At 54.2% G+C, this 11,457-nt stretch overlaps 1 protein-coding gene across 2 annotated transcripts; it reads left to right on the top strand.

Annotated features, from left to right (window-relative positions):
* On the top strand, window positions 1–10,065 carry GIPR (gastric inhibitory polypeptide receptor). 2 transcript variants are annotated; one of them, XM_059666126.1, is made up of 13 exons: window positions 1–207; window positions 590–689; window positions 1,323–1,430; window positions 2,217–2,320; window positions 3,398–3,501; window positions 3,690–3,834; window positions 4,564–4,723; window positions 5,158–5,218; window positions 5,534–5,603; window positions 5,725–5,813; window positions 5,900–6,038; window positions 7,553–7,594; window positions 7,687–10,065. In XM_059666126.1, the coding sequence occupies exons 1-13, from the start codon at window positions 127–129 to the stop codon at window positions 7,891–7,893; spliced, it is 1,410 nt and encodes a 469-aa protein (XP_059522109.1). In that variant the 5' UTR covers window positions 1–126; the 3' UTR covers window positions 7,894–10,065. The 2 variants fall into 2 exon arrangements, with proteins under 2 accessions (XP_059522109.1, XP_059522110.1); XM_059666127.1 differs by lacking the exon at window positions 5,158–5,218 and having other exon boundaries at window positions 3,755–3,834.
* Window positions 10,066–11,457: the final 1,392 nt, after the last annotated feature.

Raw genomic sequence — 11,457 nt, 5'->3', positions numbered from 1 at the left:
GTCCGCGTGTGTAATCCTGGGGAGCCCGGCGGCGTGAGGCTGGGGCTGGGGGCGGAAGGCGGAGGCTCCTGACGCCGCCCTCGGACCCTCCAGGCCGGCTGCCCCCCAGGCCCCGCCGCCCTCACCATGCCGACCCGTGTGCCCCGGAGGCTGCTGCTGCTGCTGCTGCTGCTCTGGCTGTGGGGGCCGCTGCTGCCGAGGGCGGAGGTGAGGACCCGGGAGCCGCGGGGGGCGAGGGCTCGGAGGGAGGTCTGGGACGGTTTAGTCGCCCCCGGGGCCGAGGTTTAGAGACGGCCCCACTCGCGCAGATTCGAGTTTAGGTGGTTGTTTCCAGTCCGTCTTCTTTGCCTCGCAAATCTTCCTGCTGATTTCCATTCCCGCAATTTTCCTGGAGGTTGTCAGTCCCCCAAGCAGCTCCCCTGGAGGTTTCCAGGCTCCCCTCAAGAGTTAGAAGAGGTTTCTCGGCCACCCAAGACTCCTGGGCAAACAGCACAGCCCCTCCAGGCCCCCCGAGGGTCTCTGGCGCACACGCACCAGGCAGCCTGGGAGCGGGGTCGGTGGGGGCGTCCTCCCTTCTCTCTCTCCGTAGACAGGCTCGGAGGGGCAGACGGCGTGGGCGCTGTACCAGCGCTGGGAGCGCTACCGCAGGGAATGCCAGGGGACCCTGGAGGCCGCGGAGCCCCCGGCAGGTGCGACTGGGGAGCAGGAGGGCTGGGCACCCCAGGAGGGGTGGGCTGGGAGGACGGTCAGGGCTGAGGTTGAGGGGGGTGGGCTAAGGCCAGGCGCTGGGCCTGAAGGAGTTGTCCGGGGTAGATGTGGGCTTGGCCTCGGCGGGAAGGGCTTGGATCCGAGTGGGACGCTACTCCGATTAATGGAACAAGTCTGGGAAGAAGCTTGGAATGGGCGGGGTCTTGGGCGGGGCTGCACGGGATGGGCGGGATCTAGATGAACAGAAAGGGGCGGGGCTGCACTGGGTGGGCGGGGCTGCACTGGGCGGGCGGGGCCTGAAATGAACAGACGGGGCGGGGCTTCACTGGGTGGGCGGAGCCTGAAAGGTACCAAAAGGGGCGGGGCTTGAGTGGAGCCTGGAAAGGGCCTCCAGCAGTGGGAACCTCGCGCAGCGGGAACTTGCTTGGTGGGGAGCCCCGAGTAGGGCTCGGAGGCTAGGCGGGCCTTGGGGTCTGATGCGCGCAGCTGTGGCGCTGCAGGGTTGGACCACTCCAGGTGGGTGGGCCTAGGGCAGAGCTTGTGGGTGTGAGGAGGAGGGTTTTGGGCAGAGGGTACAATCGATCCACCCGACATCTGCCCCTATGCCACTCCAGGCCTCGCCTGTAATGGGTCCTTCGATATGTACGTCTGCTGGGACTACGCTGCACCCAACACCACTGCCCGTGCTTCCTGTCCCTGGTACCTGCCCTGGCACCGTCACGGTGAGGTGCCCCCCTGGACTGTGGGCCTTTCTGGACACAAACAGCTCCTAAGCCTTGCCCCAGACACCGCTTCCCCCAAACTCACCTACAGCCCATGTCCTGCTCCTCTCTGTCCAGCTGGGTGTCTCCTCTGACTGTCCAACCCGGGCTGGGTCACCCTGATCCTGGCTCTGTCACATAATGCCCCTTCTCTGGCTGTCTCTCTCTTAGGACTAGGGGTTCTTGTTTTCTCTCCTTTTTTTTTTTTTTTTTTTTTTTTTTTTAATATATTTTATTGATTTTTTACAGAGAGGAAGGGAGAGAGATAGAGAGTTAGAAACATCGATGAGAGAGAAACATCGATCAGCTGCCTCCTGCACATCTCCTACTGGAGATGTGCCCGCAACCCAGGTACATGCCCTTGACCGGAATCGAACCTGGGACCTCTCAGTCCGCAAGCCGACGCTCTATCCACTGAGCCAAACCGGTTTCGGCTTGTTTTCTCTCCTTTATCTGAGTCTGTCTCTGGGCATCCTGGTCTTTCTGTCCTAACTAGCTATGTGGTCCAGGGCAGTTTATTTAATGTCTTTATACCTCAACTTCCCCATCTGTAAAATGGGATTGATGATAGCACCAGCTTCATAGGTATCTTATGAATATTAAATTAATACGTGTAAAATTCCATAGAAGGGCTCATCATCATCATCATCACATTGGCTCTCTCTCTCTCTGCCTTTCCTCCCAGTTGGTCTCTCTGTCTCCATCTCTTTCTCTGTGCCTCTAATCCCCTCCCCCGATTCCCCCCAGTGGCTGCAGGCTTTGTTCTCCGCCAGTGTGGCAGTGATGGCCAATGGGGACCTTGGAGAGACCATTCTCAGTGTGAGAACCCAGAGAAGAATGGGACCTATCAGGTAAGAAGAGGTGAGGGACTCAGATTGGATGTCTAGGGAGAGGTGAAAAGGCAGCAGCCTCAGACTGAGCCTGAAATCCCTTGTACTGTTCAGGGCTCTGGCTTCCAAGTGATAGAAATTCCAAGTAAACGTGCTTGATGCAGAAAAAAAAATAAGTCTTTATTTCTGTGACTGAACCATATTCAGCCACGCACAGCTTCAGGCACGGCTGGATCTAGGTGTTCGAATAATGTTGGGGATCTCTCTGTTGCTCACCATCGTGCGCCTGTGTTTTTCTCTGTGCTGGTCTCATCTTCTCTGTGGGGTGGAACAGGTTTGTCTTCTCCATTAGCACCAGGCTCACATCCCACCAACCAAGCAACACTGTGGGAAGACTGAGCTTTGTTCTCAATAGTTCCAGCATAATGTCACAGGACTGATTCTTTTTAAAATTTGTCTTTTTCCTTAAAAAAAATGTATTTTTGTTGATTTCCAAAAGGAAGGGGGAGAGAGAGAGAGAGAAACAAATGATGAGAGAGAATCATTGATTGGCTGCTCCTGCATGCCCTGGACTGGGGATCAAGCCCACAACCCGGGCATGTGACTTTGCCTGGAATCGAACCCAGGACCCTTCAGTCCACAGGCCAATGCTCTATCCACTGAGCCAAACCAGCTAGGGCTAACATTTTTATTTTTCAATTACATTGTCATTCAACATTATTTTATACTAGCGGCCCGATGCACAAAATTCGTGCGAGGGGCTCGGCCCTCGCAGCCCCTGGTAGCCTCAGCCAACCCTCGCAGCCCCAAACTTTCAAGATTGACTCTTATTGTCCTGATCTGGGTCATATGCCCACCCTGGGCTAATCACTGTGTGTGTGGGGGGGGAGGGGTTAGAATGCTCTGATTGGCTGGTCACATGTCCAGTCTGGAGCAGAGGGGTGGAGATAGCCCCATTGAAATAAGGGAAGTCGGATCCCCAAGAGAAAATTGGGGTGCTTGGCAGGAACAAGGAGCAGATCGCTGTCTATCCAGCCCCTGTCTGGCCCTGGGGGAAGAGCTGAGCTCTGTTCCTGTGTCCTTCCCTGTACCCCCCAGAACCAAAAGCTGATCTTGGAGCGGCTACAGGTCATGTACACCGTGGGCTACTCCCTGTCCCTGGCCGCGCTGCTGCTGGCCCTGCTCATCTTGAGTTTCTTCAGGTGGGACCCCCCAACTGTGAGTGGCAGAGACTGGGCCTCAGTTTGCCCACTGAGATGGGGGGTCAGGCTCCACCAGCAACAGGCACCCAATGGTGGTTCTGTGAGAAGAAGGGCTGGGAGGCGGTTAAAGGGGCTCCGTGTGGCCAAGGACAGGTCTCCATGGTCCCCACTGCCTCCCCAACCCCCAGGCGGCTGCACTGCACGCGCAACTACATTCACATCAACCTGTTCACGTCTTTCATGCTCCGGGCAGCAGCCATCCTCACCCGAGACCGGCTGCTACCTCCACTGAGCCCCGCACCCGGGGACCAGGCCCCTATCCTGTGGGACCAGGTGAGCATCGCCCCTCTTCCTCTCAAACTGGGGTTCTGCCTCCTCTGATGGGCAGGAAGTTCCCAAGCTACCCACTACTTGCTACACGAGCAACAGTTTTCCTCTCTCTTGACCATGCCGAAGACTTTGGGAGAGGGGCTCCCAACTCAGCCGCCTTCATTGTTGACTCCCCATCTCCTTCATTGGAATTTTCCATTCTCTCTGTTATATTACCAACCACTGGCCTGTCCCACCCCTGAGAGAGTCTTCTGCTGGGGGTGAGGAGGAGACAGATTGGGGGAACCAGCTGGTGGGAGGATGTGGTAGATCCCCGTTTGTTACTGAGGAACAAGGTGAGAGAGGCCTGTGGCTGGGAACAGGGGGGAAAAACCATTGTTAGGAAGCCTGGGGGTTGGCGGGAGAGGAGTGGAGAGATGGGAGAAACTTTTGGAGAGGTGGAGTAGTTGAGCACAGTTCTCAGGAGATGGGGTGGGAGAAGCCATATTTGGGGGCATCTTGCGGTGGGGGGGGGGGAGTTTGATAGTGAGATGGAAGATACCAGTTGTTTAAGCGGTGGGGGTGGGAGAGTTCATATAGGGCGAGAGACACCAAGCACGGGTACCACCCTTCGGTGATACAGACCGGGAGACTGATGACAAGAGATGGGGGCGAAAGGACGAGCAGCTGGAGGAAAGCTGGGGTCCCCCCAGCGCCCTGACGGCCCCCTCCCCCTGTCTGGCCATCCTCCAGGCTCTAGCCCCCTGCAGGACGGCCCAGATCGTGACCCAGTACTGCGTGGGCGCCAACTACACCTGGCTGCTGGTGGAGGGCATCTACCTGCACAGCCTCCTGGTGCTCGTGGGAGGCTCCGAGGGGGGCCACTTCCGCGGCTACCTGCTCTTCGGCTGGGGTGAGCCCCGACCCTGTCCCCTGCCCGCCCGGCCCAGCGCACCACCGCTCCCCGACTACCCTGCTGGTCGGCTTCAGGGGTCTCTTCCTTTCTCTAGGCCAGCGGTTCTCAACCTGTAGGTCGCGACCCCTTTGGCGGTCGAACGACCCTTTCACAGGGGTCGCCTAAGACCATCCTGCATATCAGATATTTACATGACGATTCGTAACAGTAGCAACATGACAGTGATGAAGTAGCCACGAAAATAATTTTATGGTTGGGTCACAACATGAGGAACTGTATTTAAAGGGCCAGAAGGTTGAGAACCACTGCTCTAGGCTTTTGCCTTCCCATCTCAGCGGGGGAATTCCGCGGGTCTTGCTTGGGCCAGGCGAGGCCCGCGCGCGTGCTGACAGCTGCGGCGGGGTGGGGGGTGGGGGTCGGGGTCTGCACAGGGGCCCCCGCGCTTTTCGTCATTCCCTGGGTGATCGTCAGGTACCTGTACGAGAACACGCAGTGAGTTGCGGGGGGGTCTGGGCGGGGCCTGGGGAGGCGGGCGGGGCTTTGAGGCACCTGGGCGGGTGTGCTGGAAGCGTGGGGTGGTCCTGATGGCACCTGGGGGCTTGGAGGGAACGTGGGTGGGGCTAAAGGAATGGCAGCTTGGAAAGATTGGAAGGGGGTGGTGAGGGCGGGGCCAGGGCAGGAGCAGGCGGGGCTCTGGAGGAATGCGGGTGCGGCATTCAGGAAGGCGGACGGGACCCGGCGCGTGAACGTGCGTGACCGGTGCTTCCAGCGGTTTTCGATCTCTTAGCTCTACAACCCCTACTCCAGGTGCTGGGAGCGGAACGACGTCAAGGCCATTTGGTGGATCATACGCACCCCTATCTTCATGACCATTTTGGTACGACCGGCCCCACCTCCTCCAGGCAGTCCTCGGGGATTTCTCATCCTGGGGAGAGGGGTGCCACCCTCTGTCTCCCAGGATGGGATCGGGCTGGCTCAGCCTCTATCTTTCCCTGCAGGTTAATTTCTTCATCTTTATCCGAATCCTTGGCATCCTCGTGTCCAAGCTGAGGACCCAGCAGATGCGCTGCCCGGACTACCGGCTAAGGTGGGGGAGGGCGGGGGAAGGAGGGAAGAGGGCCGGACGTGAGATGGGGACCCGGGCCACCAGCCCACCGCTGCCCTTACTCCCAGGCTGGCTCGCTCCACGCTGACGCTGGTGCCGCTGCTGGGTGTCCACGAGGTGGTGTCTGCTCCTGTGACCGAGGAACAAGTCCGGGGCCACCTGCGCTTCGCCAAGCTCGGCTTTGAGATCTTCCTCAGCTCCTTCCAGGTGCTCAGGCTGGGGGCGGGGGCTGCACCCTTCCACCTGGGGCCCTTCTCCCCGGAGGGGCAGAAGGGCTGCAGTCATCCCCTGGCGCAGCCACTGAATGGGGTGTGACTGTGCGAGTTCATTCATTCTGCACAGGATGCTGAGCTGGTGCAGTTCTCAGCCGAGGAAGCGGCAGGGACCGAGACAGGAGACGGAGGCCTTAGCAGTACTGCCTCCTGGTGAAGATCTAGGGCTTTGAGACTGGACAGGGCTGGGGCCAAAATCAGATCCGTCAGAGCTAGGGTGGCAAGAGAGGTGCTCAGAACGCAAAAGACACGAAGGCACTCACTCCAACATGTAAGGCTGGCCCTGCATGTGCTTGCCCTAACCCTAGTCCCCACCCTGTTTTACCTGCTTCGGCCTCAGTGTTCTCATCTCTAAAGTGGGGACAACACTTGTCTCACCTCACATGCCTGTTCATGTCATTAAATTCAGCAAACATTTATTGCATACATTTTTCCTACCTCATTGTGGGAATATTGCCAAGAACTGAAATGGTCTCTACATTCTTGTAGGAGAGATGGATGCTACACACACATGGTATATAAGTAAAATATATACAGAATGGCAGATGGTAAGATGTGAGTAGAGGGGAAAAAAGCAAGAAAATAGAGGTGAAGATTAAACAAAAGATAGAGTTACAGGCAGGGGGTCAAGGAAGGCCTCCCTGAGAAGATATTGGAGCAAAGACGGAAGAAGGCAAGGGGATGAGCGGGGCAGGTACTGGGGGAAGTGTTCCAGGAAGAGGCACCTCACATGTCGGATCCCTGAGGTGGGAGTACCTGTCACCATGGAGGAGGGCTGGTGGGCCTGAAGCAGTGGGAGCCAGTGGAGCAAGGGGGAGATAAGACAAGTAATATTTTACCGATAACACATATAAATAATTGACTTGCATTAATTTATCAAGGAACTTATTATTAATTATAAATATAAATGGATTTTATATTTATTTTAATTTATATGTGGAACACAAATATAAAACTAATGATTAAAATTGATTTATCAATAATTTAGAATACTCATTAATAATTAAAATTAAGCAAATATAATAATAAACTTGATTTATTAATATTTACTGATTATATAATAATGGTAAGATAAACCATAAGACTAAGTAAAAGGTTTAACACTATGTACCAGACACTACAGCTTCTTGCATACCAGTATCTCAAGTCTCACAACCACCATTGTATTATTACCCCATTTTCCAGATGAAGAAACTGAGGCCCGGAGGGGTTAAGCAGTTTGCCCAATGGGATAGAAACTAGGGAAGCGGTTATTACATCCAGGGTCTTCTTTATTGCTCAGCAAACTGGGGAGGAGAGGGGGGAGCAGGGAGCCTGGGAGGTGCCTGCAAAAGTCTAGAACCGGGATAGTGGCAGCCGAGGTGTTCTGGGGCCTGGCAAGGGTCCGAGCTCTTAAAGGGGTGTTCATAAGCCTGTCCCCAATCCCTGATATAACGCCTTGTTTGACAGGGCTTGCTGGTCAGCTTCCTCTACTGCTTCATCAACAAGGAGGTAGGGAGAGCCCCGGCCTGCCGCCCGCGCCCTCTGGCGGCAGCACAGCGAACGGCGTGCCTGGCACCGGCTCTGAGCGCTACCCGTTGCAGGTGCAGTCCGAGATCCGCCGAGGTTGGCACCGCTGCCGCCTGCGCCGCAGCCTCAGAGAGGAGCCGCACCAGCCCCCACAGCGTGCCTCTCTGACCCTGCAGTTGAGCTCCGGACCCAGACAGGTCGCCACTGGCCGTGCCCTGTCCTCGGGGAACCTTCCAGGGCCTGGGGATGAGGCCAGCCGGGTCTTGGAAAGTTACTGCTAGGCAGCGGGATTCCTGTGATCATTCCGTTAGCATGTATTTATTGAGCGCCTACTGTGTACCAGGCCCCTTGTGGAGGGAGGGCGATGGGGAAATGGGGTGGAAGGAAACAGAGAAAGGCCCCTAGAGTTCGAAATTGAGTGGGGGAAACAGGCCCTTAAGACAATACGTGGTTATATATAGGCTGTGGAGTGGAATGGCTTCTGAAGGAAAATTAGAAGGGGTATATGGTGGTCAGGGAGGACATCTCTGAGGAGGTAACATTTAAGCCATACCTGCCAGAGGTGCAGGAGACAACTGGTAGGCAAGATTCTAGGCAGAAGGAATAGCATCTGCAGAGGCACTTGGCCATGTCTTGGGAGCAGACAGGTGGCCTGCATGGCTGGAGCTGGGATGAGTCAGAGCCAAATGGAGAGAGAAGTGAGCAGGGGCAAAGAGTTGGGATTTTATTCCAGGTGCACTGAAAACTCTTAGCAGGAGCATCTCATGGGCTGTGTGTGTGTGTGTGTGTGTGTGTGTTTTATTAATTGAGAAACATCAATTTGTTGTTCCACGTATTTATTTATGCATTCGCTGGTTGATTCTTTTATTTAAATAAAGTATGTTTTTATTGCTACTTTTGAGAGAGAGGAAGGGAGAGGGAGAAACATCAATGTGAGCAACATCTATTCGTTTACCCGTTGCCTCCTGTACAAACCCTGATCTGGGATCAAAACCACAACCTGGGCATCTGCCCTGGCTGGAAAGCGAACCAGCGGTTCTTCAGTGCACGGAGCAACACTCAGCCAACAGAGCTACACAGGCCAGGGCTACCTATTGGCCGCTTCTTGTATGTGCTCTGACCGGGGGCCAAACTCGAAACCTTGGTGTATCGCAGGGAGAGGGAACATCTGGTTCATGGGCTCTATAAGGTCTGCAAGATCATTTGGTCTGGCCCTGCCAAGGCATCGGGGGTGAGTTAATCCAATGTTTGACCAAATATAGCAGGCTAATTTTTAAGTTGATAATTTTGCGTGGCCTGCGAATGATGTTACAAATATCCAAATGGCCTTTGGCAGAAAAAAGGTTCCCCTCCCCTGGTGATTTGGGGCAATGCTCCAACCAACTGAACTACCCGCTACCCAGCCGGGGCTCATGGGCTAATGTTTTAAACAGAGCCTTCTGTCTGCCCTATGGGGGGACCGATTACTAGGGATGGACGCTGGGAGCCCAGTGAGGAGACTGCAGGCGGGAGGTGATGGAGGCTGACCCAGGTGGTAGCCATGGAGGAGCGTGAAGCAGTTGGACTAGAGCTATTTTAAAGGTAGAACTGAGGATTTGGCAATGAATTGCATGAGAAAGTTCAGCAAGAAGAGAAAGAAGTCCAGGAAGACCTGTCGGTTTGAGACTGTGGGGAAAGGAAAGGGAGGTTGGGTTTAGGGTGGGGTGAACCGAGAGTGCTCTTTGGAGGTGTTAAGCTGGGACTAAAGGTCTGGAGCTCAGGCAGAGGTTAGAGCTGGAGACAGAAGTGTGAGCCCACTGGGGTCCAGAGAGGAGGATTCAGTGTAGATATAAACACGGGCAATTTCAGGGCAGGCCCCGGCAGAAACCTTGCATCCAGAGAGGCCGGGACCACTGCTGGCTGGGGAGTGTGGCCACACATCCTCACCCTCCTGAGTGGCCCCCTGGGCACTGGGAGAATTGGGGGAAGCCAACAGCCACACTGTAGCTGGATCACCTGCACACACCCAAGCCCTCACTCCTAATCCTCCCCCCACAGATAGATTCGATTAGAACCTGGGTGTTGGCAATTATTTTCCTTGAGTCTCCAGCTCCCTGGACCGACAAACTCAGAGTCCTTTAAACATGAGGTGGCCTTGCCGCCCCCCACCCCTTCCTTGTGGGTTCTGGGGGAGTAGAGGCCCTAAGGCAGGGTCCTCATAAATCAGGGTAGGGAACATCCGGCCCTCGGGCCATATAAGGCCCTTGAAACCACGTGGTTTGGCCCTGCCACGGCATTAGGGGTGAGTTAATTAAATGTTTGACCAAATATAGCGGCTAATTTTTAAGTTGATGATTTTTCATGGCCTGGGAATGATGTTGTAAATATCCAAATGGCCCCTGGCAGAAACAAGGCTCCCCGCCCCTGTAATGTAAATAAAGCATGAGAAACAGTTGTGCTGTGTTTTTGGTGTGTGTGTTGAGACAGAGGGAAGGTGGGAGGGAGGGAGGGAGGGAGGGAGGAAAGGAGGGAGGGAGGGAGGGAGAATGGGAATCTTTTGACCAGGCAATGAGAAATGACTGAGGCTGGGTGTATGGCTGGGAGCCTGTGGTGGCCACACAGCCCCTGGAGGGTAGCACTGCTCATCTTCAGCCATGTGTTGCCATGATAACATGGACATCAACATGTACATCATGCTGTCACAGTCCCCACTGCCTAAGAGAAGCCCCAATTGGGAATGTTCATGTGATGCTTAACTACTTACAATGTATACAATTAAAATTGTGTGTGTGTGTGTGTGTATGTGCACCAAACACTTCCTAAGGGTTGCTTCTCTGAAAGGCAGTATTAAAAGTAAAGCCTGCCCTAGCTGATGTGGCTCAGTTGGCCAACAGTCATCCTAAGCACCGAAAAGGTTGCTGGTTCGATTCCCAGTCAGGGTACATGCCTAGGTTGCGGGCTTGATCCCCAGGAGGGAATGTGCATGAGGTAGCTGATTGATGTTTTGCTCTCACATCAATGTCTCTCTCTTTCCTCTCTCTCCCATTCTCTCTTCCCCTATCTCTAAAAAATCCAATAAAAAACCTTAAAAAACAACAACAGAGTAAACCCCTAGCCGGTTTGGCTCTGTGGATAGAGCCTGTGGACTGAAAGGTCCCTCATTGGATTCCTGTCAAGGGCACTTGCCTGGTTGTGGGTTCAATCCCCAGTAGGGGGCGCGCAGGAGGCAGCTGATCAATGATTCTCTCATCACTGACGTTTCTCTCCCTCTCCCTTCCTTTCTGAAATAAAGATATTTAAATGAATCTCATTTTAAAATCAAGTATTTATTTGGTTATTGAGTGCCTAGCTGTGGAAGGTTATATTATAACCATGTTTTTTACTGTAATAAAATATATACAAATTTTGCCATTTTAACAAAAACCAAAACCAAAATAAAGCTGCAGGAAACAAATAGCCTGGTTCAAATCTTAGTTTGGCTACTTATTAGCTGTGTGACTTGGAGGAGAAGATTCTCAGCTTCTCTATGCCTCACTTTCCAATTCTGGAAAATGGGTATAACAGTACCTTGCCTGAGTTTCCAATGAGTTATTCTTAGGATGCCTGGAGCATGGTGGGTGCTGAATGCTTGGCCAGCGTGCCTGGGCTATGCCTGCCGCCTCTGCTTTTGTTTCCACCACTGAAGAAAAGGTGAATTAGGGACCATTTGGGAGGTGATGGCGGCTGAAGTCCAAACTGATGCCAAGCTGGAATCTTGCCCCAGCCTGAAAGGCAGGATAATTAAGTTCCATCCCCCAGGGAAGACAAACCAACAACCAGAGGGAGGCCGGACAGATTTGAACAGAAGATTGGGACTCCAGGCCTTG

The sequence above is a fragment of the Myotis daubentonii genome, chromosome 15 (assembly GCF_963259705.1).
Source record: "Myotis daubentonii chromosome 15, mMyoDau2.1, whole genome shotgun sequence".
Classification (NCBI taxonomy): domain Eukaryota; kingdom Metazoa; phylum Chordata; class Mammalia; order Chiroptera; family Vespertilionidae; genus Myotis; species Myotis daubentonii.
This window is presented reverse-complemented; position numbering and strand designations above follow the sequence as displayed.